The sequence below is a fragment of the Neoarius graeffei genome, chromosome 3, assembly GCF_027579695.1.
Source record: "Neoarius graeffei isolate fNeoGra1 chromosome 3, fNeoGra1.pri, whole genome shotgun sequence".
NCBI lineage: Eukaryota > Metazoa > Chordata > Actinopteri > Siluriformes > Ariidae > Neoarius > Neoarius graeffei.
In genome coordinates, this window is record NC_083571.1 from 85,235,197 (window position 1) to 85,249,450 (window position 14,254).

The 14,254-nt window shown below is 42.3% G+C and overlaps 1 protein-coding gene across 7 annotated transcripts in view; it reads left to right on the forward strand.

Annotated features, from left to right (window-relative positions):
- Positions 1-14,254, forward strand: part of suco (SUN domain containing ossification factor) — a 192,317-nt gene that overhangs the window by 122,467 nt on the left and 55,596 nt on the right. For all 7 annotated transcript variants that reach the window (XM_060917568.1, XM_060917570.1, XM_060917572.1 and 4 more), the window contains exons 6-8: positions 7,019-7,124; positions 11,997-12,124; positions 12,304-12,371. In XM_060917568.1, coding sequence (XP_060773551.1) covers positions 7,019-7,124; positions 11,997-12,124; positions 12,304-12,371 — 302 coding nt within the window. The remainder of the gene's footprint in view (positions 1-7,018; positions 7,125-11,996; positions 12,125-12,303; positions 12,372-14,254) is intronic.

The following is a 14,254-nucleotide window of genomic DNA, read 5'->3' on the forward strand; positions in this document are numbered from 1 at the left end:
CTTCCCTGAAAGAGACGTCGTCTGGATGGGAGCATATGTTGCTCTAGAACCTGGATATACCTTTCAGCATTGATGGTGTCTTTCCAGATGTGTAAGTTGCCCATGCCACACGCACTAATGCAACCCCATACCATCAGAGATGCAGGCTTCTGAACTGAGCGCCGATAACAACTTGGGTCGTCCTTCTCTTTAGTCCGAATGGCACAGCGTCCCTGATTTCCATAAAGAACTTCAAATTTTGATTCGTCTGACCACAGAACAGTTTTCCACTTTGCCACAGTCCATTTTAAATGAGCCAGAGAAGACGTCTGCGCTTCTGGATCATGTTTAGACACGGCTTCTTCTCTGAACTATAGAGTTTTAGCTGGCAACGGCGGATGGCACAGTGAATTGTGTTCACAGATAATGTTCTCTGGAAATATTCCTGAGCCCATTTTGTGATTTCCAATACAGAAGCATGCCTGTATGTGATGCAGTGCCGTCTAAGGGCCCGAAGATCACAGGCACCCAGTATGGTTTTCCGGCCTTGACCCTTACGCCAGGGGTGATAGCGTTCCGGCGCTGCGCCGGATTTCCGGCGTACCGTGGCTGGGGGAAAAAAAAAATCTAGTTCGCCCATTGTCCTGTGTCATTCTGAGATGCGCAGATAGACAGTAAAGGGAATTCCGGTACGCCGGAAATCCGGCGCGGCGCCGGAACGCTATCACCCCTGCCCTTACGCACAGAGATTCTTCCAGATTCTCTGAATCTTTTGATGATATTATGCACTGTAGATGATATGTTCAAACTCTTTGCGATTTTACACTGTCGAACTCCTTTCTGATATTGCTCCACTATTTGTTGGCGCAGAATTAGGGGGATTGATGATCCTCTTCCCATCTTTACTTCTGAGAGCCGCTGCCACTCCAAGATGCTCTTTTTATACCCAGTCATGTTAATGACCTATTGCCAATTGACCTGATGAGTTGCAATTTGGTCCTCCAGCTGTTCCTTTTTTGTACCTTTAACTTTTCCAGTCTCTTATAGAGATCTTGCAGTCACGTGACCGGAAAGTACACAACCGCCATCTTGTCGGTCAAAAACACCGCTGAATACTGCTGCACTCGTGTACAGAATGGATCAATTTCAACCGACGGACTACACGGCTCATTTTTCGAATGAACAGATAACTAGATACATGTCTAAAATAAACGATCTACAGATTTGTGACCCTTATGGCTTTCCGGACGGAGTTTTCACGACCGGATTTTGAACTGCCAGCGGAATACCCAGACGTGTATAATTACCTCATTAACTTTCCCTCGCTGTTCAGTGGTGAAGCACTGCGTGCTTATAAATCTCTGGACAGTTATCTCTACAGAAATTCAGGATTTGTCAGCGACTCAGATGTGGCATCTTGTAAACAAGAATCCTCATTGGATGGGTAAGTCACTTAAGTATTGAGTATAGCACTGACCAGCCGATTATAGAATAGAATAAGGTAATTCCAAATTGTCCGTGTTGTTTACATGGATCTGGCGTTGGAGAGATAGAGGCTTTAGCAGTGGAGGTTTGAGTGGCTGTTTTCTGAGCTTAGTCAACAGGCCGGCTCTGCAGCCTCGCTTTTGCTTCCGCTCCCGGCACCGCCTCCTTCGCTTTGCTTCCGATAACAATCCACGGAGACCCTGCTGGTCTCGCTATCTCGTCCGGAATGTTTTTTTTTTTTTTTTTTTTTTCTCGTCCGGAATGTTGTGCATGCGATGGAAATCGCTACAAACCGTCATTTTCTGCTGGAAACCAATGTCCAGTAAGTCCATACGGTTGTAGTGGATATTGAAGTCCGGTACAGACGAACAACATGCAAAAATACACACAATAAACATAAACGTGCACAGGTAGGGAGAGCTTGTAGCCGCAGCCGTTGTAGTAGAATTGTATATAGTAGGGTTTTCCAGAAGAAAAAGTAGAAGTAAAAGCAGAAGTAGACGTAGAAGTAGAAGGCGGAATATGGCGTTTGACCGACAAGATGGCGTCTGTCACAGTCTGGATCGGCTGTGACGTCACATGCAAGTGCTCCATTGCCCCTGTCCCAACTTTTTTGAGATGTGTTGCTGTCATGAAATTTGAAATGAGCCAATATTTGGCATGAAATTTCAAAATGTCTCACTTTCGACATTTGATATGTTGTCTATGTTCTATTGTGAATACAATATCAGTTTTTGAGATTTGTAAATTATTGCATTCTGTTTTTTACAATTTGTACTTTGTCCCAACTTTTTTTGGAATTGGGGTTGTAAATGAGAACAACACAGAGCACCATAATATAATAAATAATATATTGGAAAACTTGGCAACTTGGTGTACGAGTATTGAAAACAAATATACTTACTATCATGACTATAGCACCCAAAATATGTCCAACATGCTTCCTGTATTTAACCATTTGAGAGAGAAAGCATTAGGAGCTTCATATTGACTAGGAATCAACTTGAAAAAATTAATTATTCCATAAAAATCATATCGCAGCCAAGGCCTACCCTGCTCTCACGTTTACTTATAAGTCCTTTGTCGTTTCTCCTTCTTGTATGCTTTATCGGCGGCCTTTTTCTCCTCTTCAGACCGAGGTCGCTTTGTCCCCATGTCTGGCGGTTTCTGTACACCTTTCAGAAAATTCCACATCGCAACGTAGCTTTGGCAGATGTAGATGTAAACAACAAAAACACGTGTTTAAATGGGTGATAATGTGGCCACATCTATTGAATATGATAACATGATTACCGCGATATTCAACGAGATGCGTTATATGCATGCGCAGTAGTGAAAAAACCGACAGCCTGACTCGTACACGATATGATTCAGAATTCTTCGGTATTTTCCGTCCTGCCGATAAGCACATCGATGAACACAGAGGCTCCAGCTTGCCTGTGACCTTGTAGAACAGGATAAAGCGGCTAGAGATAATGAGATGAGACAGCACACGCTTAATGTGGCGGCTTTAGTTGACGGGGTGTCTGAATCTTCACTTCGTGTGTGTGTGTATGTATATATGAGTGATTCCACGCTTATGGGTACTGAAATGGGGACATGAACTTATTTTTAAAAATTCACCTAAAACCATTTCTTTTTTTTACCGTCAGGTCACAAAACATGTAATCTTTAATGAATGATATGTTAAAAGATAACTTTAGTTTTCTGAGATGAAATAACATATTTATATGCCAAAGTCAGAACGTAACAGAAGTGTTGTGGACATATATATTCTCAATTTTAACAATGTAGAATTACTTTTTGAAACATAGGAAGGTGATGTTTTAGCAAATATAATTAATAAACATGTGTAGTAGAATAAACATACACATTCTTTCAATAAGATTAACATGGTATATAGCTAGATTGTAATTAATTTGTAACAGACGCGAGATGGACAATCGTAACAGAAGTAATGTAACAGACATCATTTTGGAACTCATAGGCTTGACTTTGGCATATAAATATGTTTTTATTACGTCTCAGAAAATTAAAGTTATCTTTTAACATATCATTCATTAAAGATTACATGTTTTGTGACCTGATGGTAAAAAAAGAAATGGTTTTAGGTGAATAAGTTCATGTCCCCATTTCAGTACCCATAAACATGGAATCACTCATTCATTTATTTTTATATATATATATATATAATATATATACACTAGTGCATCTCAAAAAATTAGAATATTGTGAAAAAGTTCAATATTTTCCATCAGTTATTTAAGAAAGTGAAAATGTTATATATTATAGACTCATTACACATAAACCAAAATGTTTCAAGCATTTTTCTATTTTAATTTTAATCAGTATGGCATACAGTACAAAAACACAAAAAAAACCCATCTCAAAATATTAGAATATTTAATTTCGAGTTTGAGTAAAACAGTATGAACACAGTGTATCTCTCGGTCTAGTTCAGTACACACAACCACAATCATAGGGAAGACTGCTGACTTGACTGTTGTCCAGAAGATGATCACTGATGCCCTCCACAAGGAGGGTAAGCCACAAAAGGTCATTGCTGAAAAGGGTGGCTGGAAAAGGTGCACAAGCAACAGGGATGGCTGCAGTCTTGAGAGGATTGTCAAGAAAAGCTGATTCAAGAACTTGGGAGAGCTTCATAAGGAGTGGACTGAGGCTGGTGTCAGTGTATCAAGACCCATCACGAACAGACATCTTCAAGAAAGGGGCTACAACTTTCGCATTCCTAATATCAAGCTACTCCTGAGCCAGAGACAATGTCAGAAGTGTCTTATCTGGGCTAAGGAGAGAAAGAAATGGACTGTTGCTCAGTGGTCCAAAGTCCTCTTTTCAGATGAAAGTACATTTTGCATTTAATTTGGAAATCACGGTTCTAGAGTCTGGAGGAAGAGTGGAGAGGCACAGAATCCAAGGTGTTTGAAGCCCAGTGTGAAGTTTCCACAGTCTGTGATGATTTGGGGTGCCATGTCATCTGCTGGTGTTGGTCCACTGTATTTTATCAAGTCCAAAGTCAACACAGCCATCTACCAGGAGATTTTAGAGCACTTCATGCTTCCATCTGCTGACAAGCTTTTTGGAGATGCTGATTTCCTTTTCCAGCAGGACTTGGCACCTACCCACAGTGCCAAAACTACTACCAAATGGTTTGCTGACCATGATATTACTGTGTTTGATTGGCCAGCCAACTTGCCTGACCTGAACCCCATAGAGAATCTATGGGATATTGTCAAGAGGAAGATGAGGAACAGCCGACCCAAAAATACAGATACGCTGAAGGCCACTATCAAAGCAACCTGGGCTTCAATAACACCTCAGCAGTGCCACAGACTGATCACCTCCATGCTGCACCGCATTGATACAGTAATTCATGGTAAAGGAGCCCCAACCAAGTATTGAGTGTATAAATGAATATACTTTTCAGAAGTTGGACATTTCTATATTGTAAATCCTTTTTTTGATTGATCTTAGGGAATATTCTAATAATTTGAGATACTGCATTTCTGATTTTCATGAGCTATAAGCCATAATCATCAAAATTAAAACAAAAAAGGCTTTAATTATTTCACTTTATATGTAATGAATATAGAATATATGAAAGTTTACCTTTTTGAATTAAATTATGAAAAAAAGGAACTTTTTCATTGTATTCTAATTTTTTGAGGTGTGTGTGTGTGTGTGTGTGTAATATATATAATTTTTTTTTTTTTTTCTCCCTCAACTAGCCAGCCGGGCTGGCTAGTGACAGGAAGTACCCGCCAAATGCCTCGGGCAACCGGACCACCGCGAATTTCGAGCCGTGCTATAACTAAGTTTGTATGAAGAAAACAATAGGGTGCCAAGAGTTTTGAACAGTACTGTTTGAGAATATTTATATATCAGGTTTTTTGTTATATCGTCCACCTCTAGGTTAAAAAAAAATAAAGTGCTGCATCATGACACAGGATAATGTTTGAATTTAAAATTGTTTAGTTTGTAGGTTGTGGATGTTTTATACAGACCTGGCAACTTGTAACTGAATCAGTGCAGCTGGTCTGTTATGACACAGCGCAGGTTGTGGGTTTTTTAAATAAACCTAGAGGTGGATGATTTAAAAAAAAAAAAAAAAACATATACACTTCACAGGACTGTTTTCCTCTGATAACAGAAATGAAGCTCCAGCTCTCTCTGCTCTTAATCTGTTCTGTTCGTTCAGGATTATATCACGCATGTTGCTCCTTGTTGAGGTTTTTTTTGTTTTTTTTTAAATATGCCAGAGTTGTTTGAAACCAATCTGGGTTTTCTGTGTCGAATAAGGACGCGGCTTCACCTTTAAGAAAATCCAACATTTTCATGAAGGAGCGAACTCAAATGTGAGCAGAAAAAAATAAGATTCTTAAGCAAACTCTTGAATCCTCATTTCCGACTTTCTGCTTTTGTAAAAGTACATTTTAAATACAATCGTGAATTTCTCTGGAGTTTTCAGGCTGAGCTCCTCTCTTCGTATTCTTTAACCGCTCATTTCCCTGTTGTTTTTGAAGCATTTGCTTCTATTTAACAATTTTCTTGATAGGGAGACGGCAATGCCTTTTACCCATTTCTCTGTTTGAACGAGCAAAAACGGTGCAAAAATGAACCATATTAAAGACAGATTAAGCTGCTTGCATGAAAGACGGTGTCTGTCTGACCCCAGCTGTAATTATCACGTGATGTGTGAAGTCATGCACAAGGGGTCTATAAACAGTACGCGTACCATACTACAACAGCGGGGGTATAGAAAATAACTTGCAAAGCAGTAAATGAAACCGAGACTAAGAAAACAGCCAAGATGTAATGGCGGATACGTAGTGAGGGACGCTTTTCGGAACTGAAATAAAAGATCAAAAAGCCTAATTTTTGTGGTGCTAGTTTGTAATATATGCTCATTCCAGCTTGCCCAGTCGGACATGTTGGGGATATCCCACTTGCCCGAATGCATGTTTCACTTATCCCGGGCAATCGGGCAGTCCTTAATGTCGAGCCCTGCTCTGTGGCCTAAATGGGTGCGTGTTGATGGTCCACTCCTGTTGATAGAGGCTGGGGTACCTCATTCTGAACAGAGATTTTAGTCACTAGAACTTGGCTAAATGTAAAGTGTTTAAAGTGTCCTTTTAATGCATCCGATCTCTTCTTTACCCAGACAAGCTTAAGTCCATGTCCTCAGTCCAGTCCATTTATTTTTTTTTTTTTTGTGTGCGCACGCGTGTGCATGTGCCACTGTGAGTGCATTGTTTGTACTGTAATATGTTTTGATGCGTGACATTCTTCAGAGTGGAAACTCTTAGTGCTCCTTTGTAATGCAGTTATGTAAGACTTGCACTCTCACTTCCCTGGGCATCGAGCCTCAGTGAAAATTAAAAATGAGGCTTTGCTGTGCAGAAGGGGGAGATCGAATCCTCCTGAAATTGCACAGCACTGAGATCTTAATTGCTCTGTCAGTATAAAACCGTCTTTTTTTTTTTTTTGTGAATGTCATTATGGGAGTTGCTTGAAAGTTGTTTTGTGCTATGGATAGGTGGCTGAACCCGAGGGAGGGACTGATCCTCCTGTCCCTGGTAAAGAGGACATTCCCACATTTGATGAGTGGAAGAAGAAAGTGATGGAGGTGGAGGAGAAGAAAAGTAAGAGAATGTTTAAACTACATGCGCGCACAGAGTTCATGCAGAAGTACTGTGTGGTTATTTAGTTAGTCGTGTACATGCGTTCAGTGATGGAGGCTTCTTATTTATTTACCCGTCTATGTACTTACACTTGCATGTTCCTGCATAGATGCCCAAAATTGTACAGGAATCTGACCGTCACACCCATATGTGCTTCTTGCCACAAAGTTGAAAGCACACAGTTGTACAGGATGTCTGTGTATGCTGTAGTATTCCAAGTTCCCTTCCTAGAAACTAAGAGGCTCAAACATAGTACGATATGACCGTGCACTCCATGTAGGCATGGTGTACCAAGGTTGGAGTGGAAGAACTGGAGTGTCCTGTACAGAGTCGTGACCTCAACCCCACTGAACACCCTTGTGATAAACTGGCTGCATCCCAGACCTCCTCCCCCAACGTCAGTGCCTGGCCTCACTAATGCTTTTGTGGCTGAATGGTCACAAATCCTCACAGCTACGCTCCATAATCTAGTGGAATATGGAATGCCATTTGAGACTCATTTATGCGCGAACAGAAAACCAACACTGAGTGCCGATGTTGAGCGCAGAAACGTGTTTTGAGCGAGCACATAAAGTATACTTTGAGGGGGGGAATGAATCTCTGTGCGCAACAACAGCCCTCTGCGCGCTCTCGCTCAAATCCTGTACAGTGCGTTCCATTTGTGCCACGACTGTCAGCCAATCACAACTATCCGCCAGTGTTGGATTGGCGGGCAACCTGACCAATCAGATTCTCCCAGCTACTCTGATTGGTCAGGTTGCCCACCAATCCAACCCTGGCGGATAGTTGTGATTGGCCGACAGCCGTGGCACAAATGGAACGCACTGTACAGGATTTGAGCGAGCACTGCTGACATTGATCTCTGTCGCGCTCGCTCAATGTCAGCAGTGCTCGCTCAAATCCTGTACAGTGCGTTCCATTTGTGCCACGGCTGTCGGCCAGTCACAACTATCCGCCAGGGTTGGATTGGCGGGCAACCTGACCAATCAGAGTAGCTGGGAGAATCTGATTGGTCAGGTTGCCCGCCAATCCAACCCTGGCGGATAGTTGTGATTGGCCGACAGCCGTGGCACAAATGGAACGCACTGTACAGGATTTGAGCGAGAGCGCGCAGAGGGCTGTTGTTGCGCACAGAGATTCATTCCCCCCCTCAAAGTATACTTTATGTGCTCGCTCAAAACACGTTTCTGCGCTCAACATCGGTCTTCTGTTCGCTCAAAACAGGTGCCATGCGCTCAATGTTGGTTTTCTGTTCGCGCATAAATGGGTCTCAAATGGTATTCCATAGTGGAAAGCCTTCACAGAAGAGCAGAGATTATTATAACAGCAAAGGAGGAATAAATCTGGAATGGGATGTTCAGCAAGCGCACATGGGTGTGATGGTCAGGTGTCCACAAATCTTTGGCCATATAGTGTACATGTATGTTCAAAAAAACAATTTTTTTTTTCAGTGGCTCTTTTGAAAGATCTTTAATATACAGATGTCACAAATGAACAAGAAACATTATGAGAACAGACAATACCAGAGATCTACAATGCCCCGTGGTATATAATAATGCTGAACAGACCAAGCTAATCAGGACTTTGGATCAAAATGGCAAGAGGAAAAGATCTAAATGTCTTTGAAAGAGTTTTTTGTTCATCAGACTATATGGCAGGCGATTCACTTAAGTCAGATCGGCTGGCTTTGTTTCAGTGAACATTTTGATCCATAGGAAAGACATCAACAAATAAGGCTGTAATTAAATAATAATTTCAATTTATATCGCGCCTTTCTCAAAACCCAAGGTTTCTTTACAATAATAGGCAGGGGGGGGGAAAAAAAAAGTCCACCAAATAGAGGTCAGGATATCATTCCAGTGGTGTAGCAGCCGCAGTCCCACCAAAAGGCGCACGAAAACAAGTCCCACATCTCCAGCACAGTTGCCGCAACATCGCTCGGAACATCACACCAAGCATTAAAGCACAGAGCGCTGGACAACCACGATGTTAAAATGAGCAACGAGCTCACTGCAGTCCAGAGCTGGGAGCACAGGCGTCACCCACGGCCAACCAAGGCCTGGAGGGAACCGACGCCCAAAACTGGGTCCGGAGCTACACCACAACCAGCGGACTAAAACACTGAAACATCAAACCCAGAAAAATTAGAATAAAAAAAGAGAGAAAATAAAAAAGCTCTGGTGAGAAGCAGCAGCCAGAACACGCATGACGTACTCTCAACTGGAAATGGAGTAATTAGTTTTTGGAAGCACACCTTGAATGTGATCATGCATTCGTGTGATGTATAAGGAAGAATTGGTGACGGAGTGTGTCACGGTCATTGCGTCAACCAAGAGAGTGGTCTGAATGCTTGACTTGGACATTGACGGTGGCTCTGGTATACTGTGAGGGCATTGAGTGGCTTGGGTTTACTTGTCCACTTGGGAAGGAAGGGAAGCGTCAATGAAAGTTTATTCTGACTATCGGTCATGAGGAAACATGTCCGTCCTGATGGGAGTGATGAAATGGTCTTCGTAGTCAGCCAATCTCAAACCAAATTAACACTTCAAGTGAGGTGTTGGCACTGTCCTGCACAATTATCAAAACTAATTGATGGCATATCTTTTGGAAGAAGGATCTTCATCCCTCCAGTACAGCTAGAGACACGGTAGATCGATCGAAGCTGTTTTGGCAGCTTGTGGTGGCCCCAAACCTTGCCAAGTCATTATCAGGGCGGGCGGCACGGCGGCGTAGTGGTTAGCACTGTCGCCTCGCAGCAAGAAGGTTCTGGGTTCGAGCCCAGTGGCCGACGAGGGCCTTTCTGTGTGGAGTTTGCGTGTCCTCCAGGTGTTTGGGCTGAAGTATTCTTGAGCAGGCCAACCAACTCCCAACTGCTCCCTGGGTGCTGTAGCATAGCTGCCCACTGCTCTGGGTACGTGTGCGCGCTCATTGCTCACGTGTGTCCATGCTTCAGACGGGTTAAATGCAGAGGATGAATTTCACTGTGCTTGAGTGTGCATGTGACAAAGGCTGCTGCTTAGCTTTGTCACCCATTTGGAGCAGGCAGTGAAGCAGTATCTGTTCTGTTCCGCCTAATCCACTTAAACACTTTGTTAAAACACAACTTTTTTTTTTTTTTTAATGCATTTTGAGTCTTCCTTTTGTTCATTCTCTAGTCGATATTTTAGGAAGTGGAGCTTGCAGAATGCGGAAAATCAGCAGTAACCTCATGCACGCACATGCTCCGTTTCAGAGCCATCTGTAATAATAAACTCGTCAGAATCACTGAAGCAGATACAAGTCTCGTCTGAAACTGATTTACACCTTGCAAAAATGTATTTTGTGAAACTTCTGTACCGCTCTTTTACTTCTGATGTAGTACTTGGTCGGGAACTTTACAAAGAGTGATAGTTCAGCTCCGAAAGAATCAATCTTCGAGGTGCTTGAATTGCATCTACAGTGATGCGACTTTGTCCTTCGTTTATAATGTGTCCGTGGCTTGTGCATCCTCAATCACAAATGGCTGACCCAGAGCATTCTGAGACAAACGGCAAAGCAAATAGGACGAGCCTGTTATTTGAGCGGTCACTGCGCACACACTGCTGCAGAAGTAGGTTATCAGGCAGTGATGATGACTATGTACGTTCTGTAACTTGCTTGCATTCATTAAGAGAGCTTGTCCTCCACAAGGCAGAGATCAGGTTAATACGAAATCTGTTGTGACCGGGTCGCTTGCAGACACCCCGGATTATCTTCAAGCTGTCACTGTTCTAGATTAGAGCCCTGCACTCCCGCGGGAGTCCCGCGGGACCCGACGCAAAGCAGTGCGGCGCGGGACAAATTTTGAAAGCTCATTGCAGGCGGGAGAGGTGATAAGCTGCAGTCCCGCTAACTAAAAACGTGTTTAAAATAAAATTTATAAATTATTAATTTATGTCTATCATATATAATTTGTGCTGGATATTTTATTTGGCATTAATAAAAACATTTTAAAATGCCTAAATTTGCGGATGTGGTCTAATCTCGCGTACGTTTCCGATTCCTTTCCGCTCTTCCGTGTTTGAGATCTCCGATCATGGCAGAAGAGCAGAGCTCCTCTAGTGAAGCTCACAGTGCTTCAGAAGTAAGTGCTGCTTTAAAAAGAAGTACATTTACCGTTAAGTCAAGAGCATTAGTCCTAAGTATTAAGTATTAAACAAGTATTAGAGTATTAACTAGTATTAAAAAGGACTGTGTATTGCACAGATTGTTCAATTTAAAGCTAGAAATAGACAGTGTATAATCTGAGGACCTGGTTGGGGTTGCGCAGCACTTCATATGAGAGGAGAATGAAATCGCGGTTGGAATCATAACGCCACAGACTCGGGAGTGCGAGTGTGCAAAGCGAGAGCTGTCAATCATGAGCGCATGCAGCGCTCAACTTGGAATGTGTCATCAGAATGTCAGAGTCTAAACAATAAACTTACAATAAATGAAGGATCGGTCAGTGGAGAGCTCAGCTAAGCTCAGCATGTTTAATTCCCCAAGCCAATGACAAGAACTTTCGTGAGAAATAACGCGAACGTCTGCATCATGCGGGATTTGCGGGCGGGAGCAGGACAAAATATGGCGGGCAGGAGCGGGACTGAAAATCATAATTCTTTGCGGGAGCGGGACTGCACGATGCGGGTAGGAGCGGGACTGAAAATTCTGTCCCGCGCAGACCACTATTCTAGATCTTGGCTTTGCGTCCTATGCAGGTCTCATGAGCGAGAACTTTTTAAACGTTATCAAAATGTCTTGCATGCTGAAGATTTTTTTTTTTTTTTGTGACTTTGCAGTAAATGCATTTAAATCAAATTATTCTTGCTCTAGGTCAGTCTTTGCACACCTCATCCAGCGGCAGCCCTCACCCAGTGAAAAAGATCCAGAAGAACTTTAAGAATAATTACGCCTCTGTTGAGTGCGGGGCCAAAATCCTCTCAGCCAACAGTGAGGCCAAGGTAACGCACGCCTGGGTCCAACACACATTTTACTGTGAATCTAGCTCTTGCTGGAGACTAGGTGAACTGTATAATGACCTAATCACGGCGTTAATGGAATGATCTAAATGTAATTATATGCGTGTATAGATATGGATATGTGCAGTAGTCTGGTAAGAGTGTTTCTTCTTTTTCTCCAGAGCACTTCTGCCATTCTACTGGAGAATATGGATCTTTACATGCTCAACCCTTGCAGTAATAAGATCTGGTGAGTCACTCGAAGCACTCGGAGCGTGAGATGGGGTTCGGTTGCTACAGAGAGGAGGAATGAGATTGTGTTTTATTTCCCTGTGGTGATAGAGATTTGGGTTTTGAGCTTCCATACCTCTCTGCTCTTTTAGCCAGTAAAAAAAAAAAAAAAAAAATCACCTTAAATGTATAAGGCCCTGTTCGTACTTGAAAAACGCTGGTTATATTAGTGAAGCGCAGCTCTGCTAACGGATCACAGGTGGTCAGCTGAGACGGCTAGCTGTTCACCCCTGACCTTTTCACGTATCATAAATGTGTCACTTGTGATTTGGATTTCATGATTTGATAGGGTTGACAAATCAGTCAAAAGCAACACGATGTCGCTTCAAAAGTATCCCTAATATATATCGCGATCAAAATTTCAAGAAAAGACTTTACAGTGGTGCTTGAAATTTGTGAAGCCATTAGAATGTTCTATGTTTCTGCATAAATATGACTTAAAACATCAGATTTTCACACAAGTCCTAAAAGTAGATAAAGAGAACCCAGTTAAACAAATGAGACAAAAATATTATACTTGGTCATTTATTTATTGAGGGAAATGACCCAATATTACGTATCTGTGAGTGGCAAAAGTATGTGAACCTTTAGGATTAGCAGCTAATTTGAAGGTGAAATTAGAGTCAGGTGTTTTCAATCAATGGGATGACAATCAGGTGTGAGTGGGCACCCTGTTTTATTTAAAGAACAGGGATCTATCAAAGTCTGATCTTAACAACACATGTTTGTGGAAGTGTATCATGGCATGAACAAAGGAGATTTCTGAGGACCTCAGAAAAAGCGTTGTTGATGCTCATCAGGCTGGAAAAGGTTACAAAACCATCTCTTAAGGTCATTTAGACAGACTGTGTACAAATGGAGGAAATTCAAGACCATTGTTACCCTGCCCAGGAGTGGTCGACCAACAAAGATCACTCCAAGAGCAAGGCGTGTAATAGTCAGCGAGGTCACAAAGGACCCCAGGGTAACTTCTAAGCAACTGAAGCCGCCTCACATTGGCTAATGTTAATGCTCATGAGTCCACCATCAGGAGAACATTGAACAATGGTGTGCATGGCAGGGTTGCAAGGAGAAAGCCACTGCTCTCCAAAAAGAACATTGCTGCTCGTCTGCAGTTTGCTAAAGATCACGTGGACAAGCCAGAAGGCTATTGGAAAAAAGTTTTGTGGACAAATGAGACCAAAATAGAACTTTTTGGTTTAAATGAGAAGTGTTATGTTTAGAGAAAGGGAAACGCTGCTTTCCAGCATAAGAACCTTATCCCATCTGTGAAACATGGTGGTGGTAGTATCATGGTTTGGGCCTGTTTTGGTGCATCTGGGCCAGGATGGCTTGCCATCATTGATGGAACAATGAATTCTAAAGGAAAATGTCAGGACATCTGTCCATGAACTGAATCTCAAGAGAAGGTGGGTCATGCAGCAAGACAACAACCCTAAGCACACAAGTCGCTCTACCAAAGAACGGTTAAAGAAGAATAAAGTTAATGTTTTGGAATGGCCAAGTCAAAGTCCTGACCTTAATCCAATCGAAATGTTGTGGAAGGACCTGAAGCGAGCAGTTCATGTGAGGAAACCCACCAACATCCCAGAGTTGAAGCAGTTCTGTACGGAGGAACGGGCTAAAATTCCTCCAAGCCGGTGTGCAGGACTGATCAACAGTTACCGCAAACGTTTAGTTGCAGTTATTGCTGCACAAGGGGGTCACACCAGATACTGAAAGCAAAGGTTCACATACTTTTGCCACTCACAGATATGTAATATTGGATCATTTTCTTCAATAAATAAATGACCAAGTATAATATTTTTGTCTCATTTGTTTAACTGGGTTCTCTTTATCTAC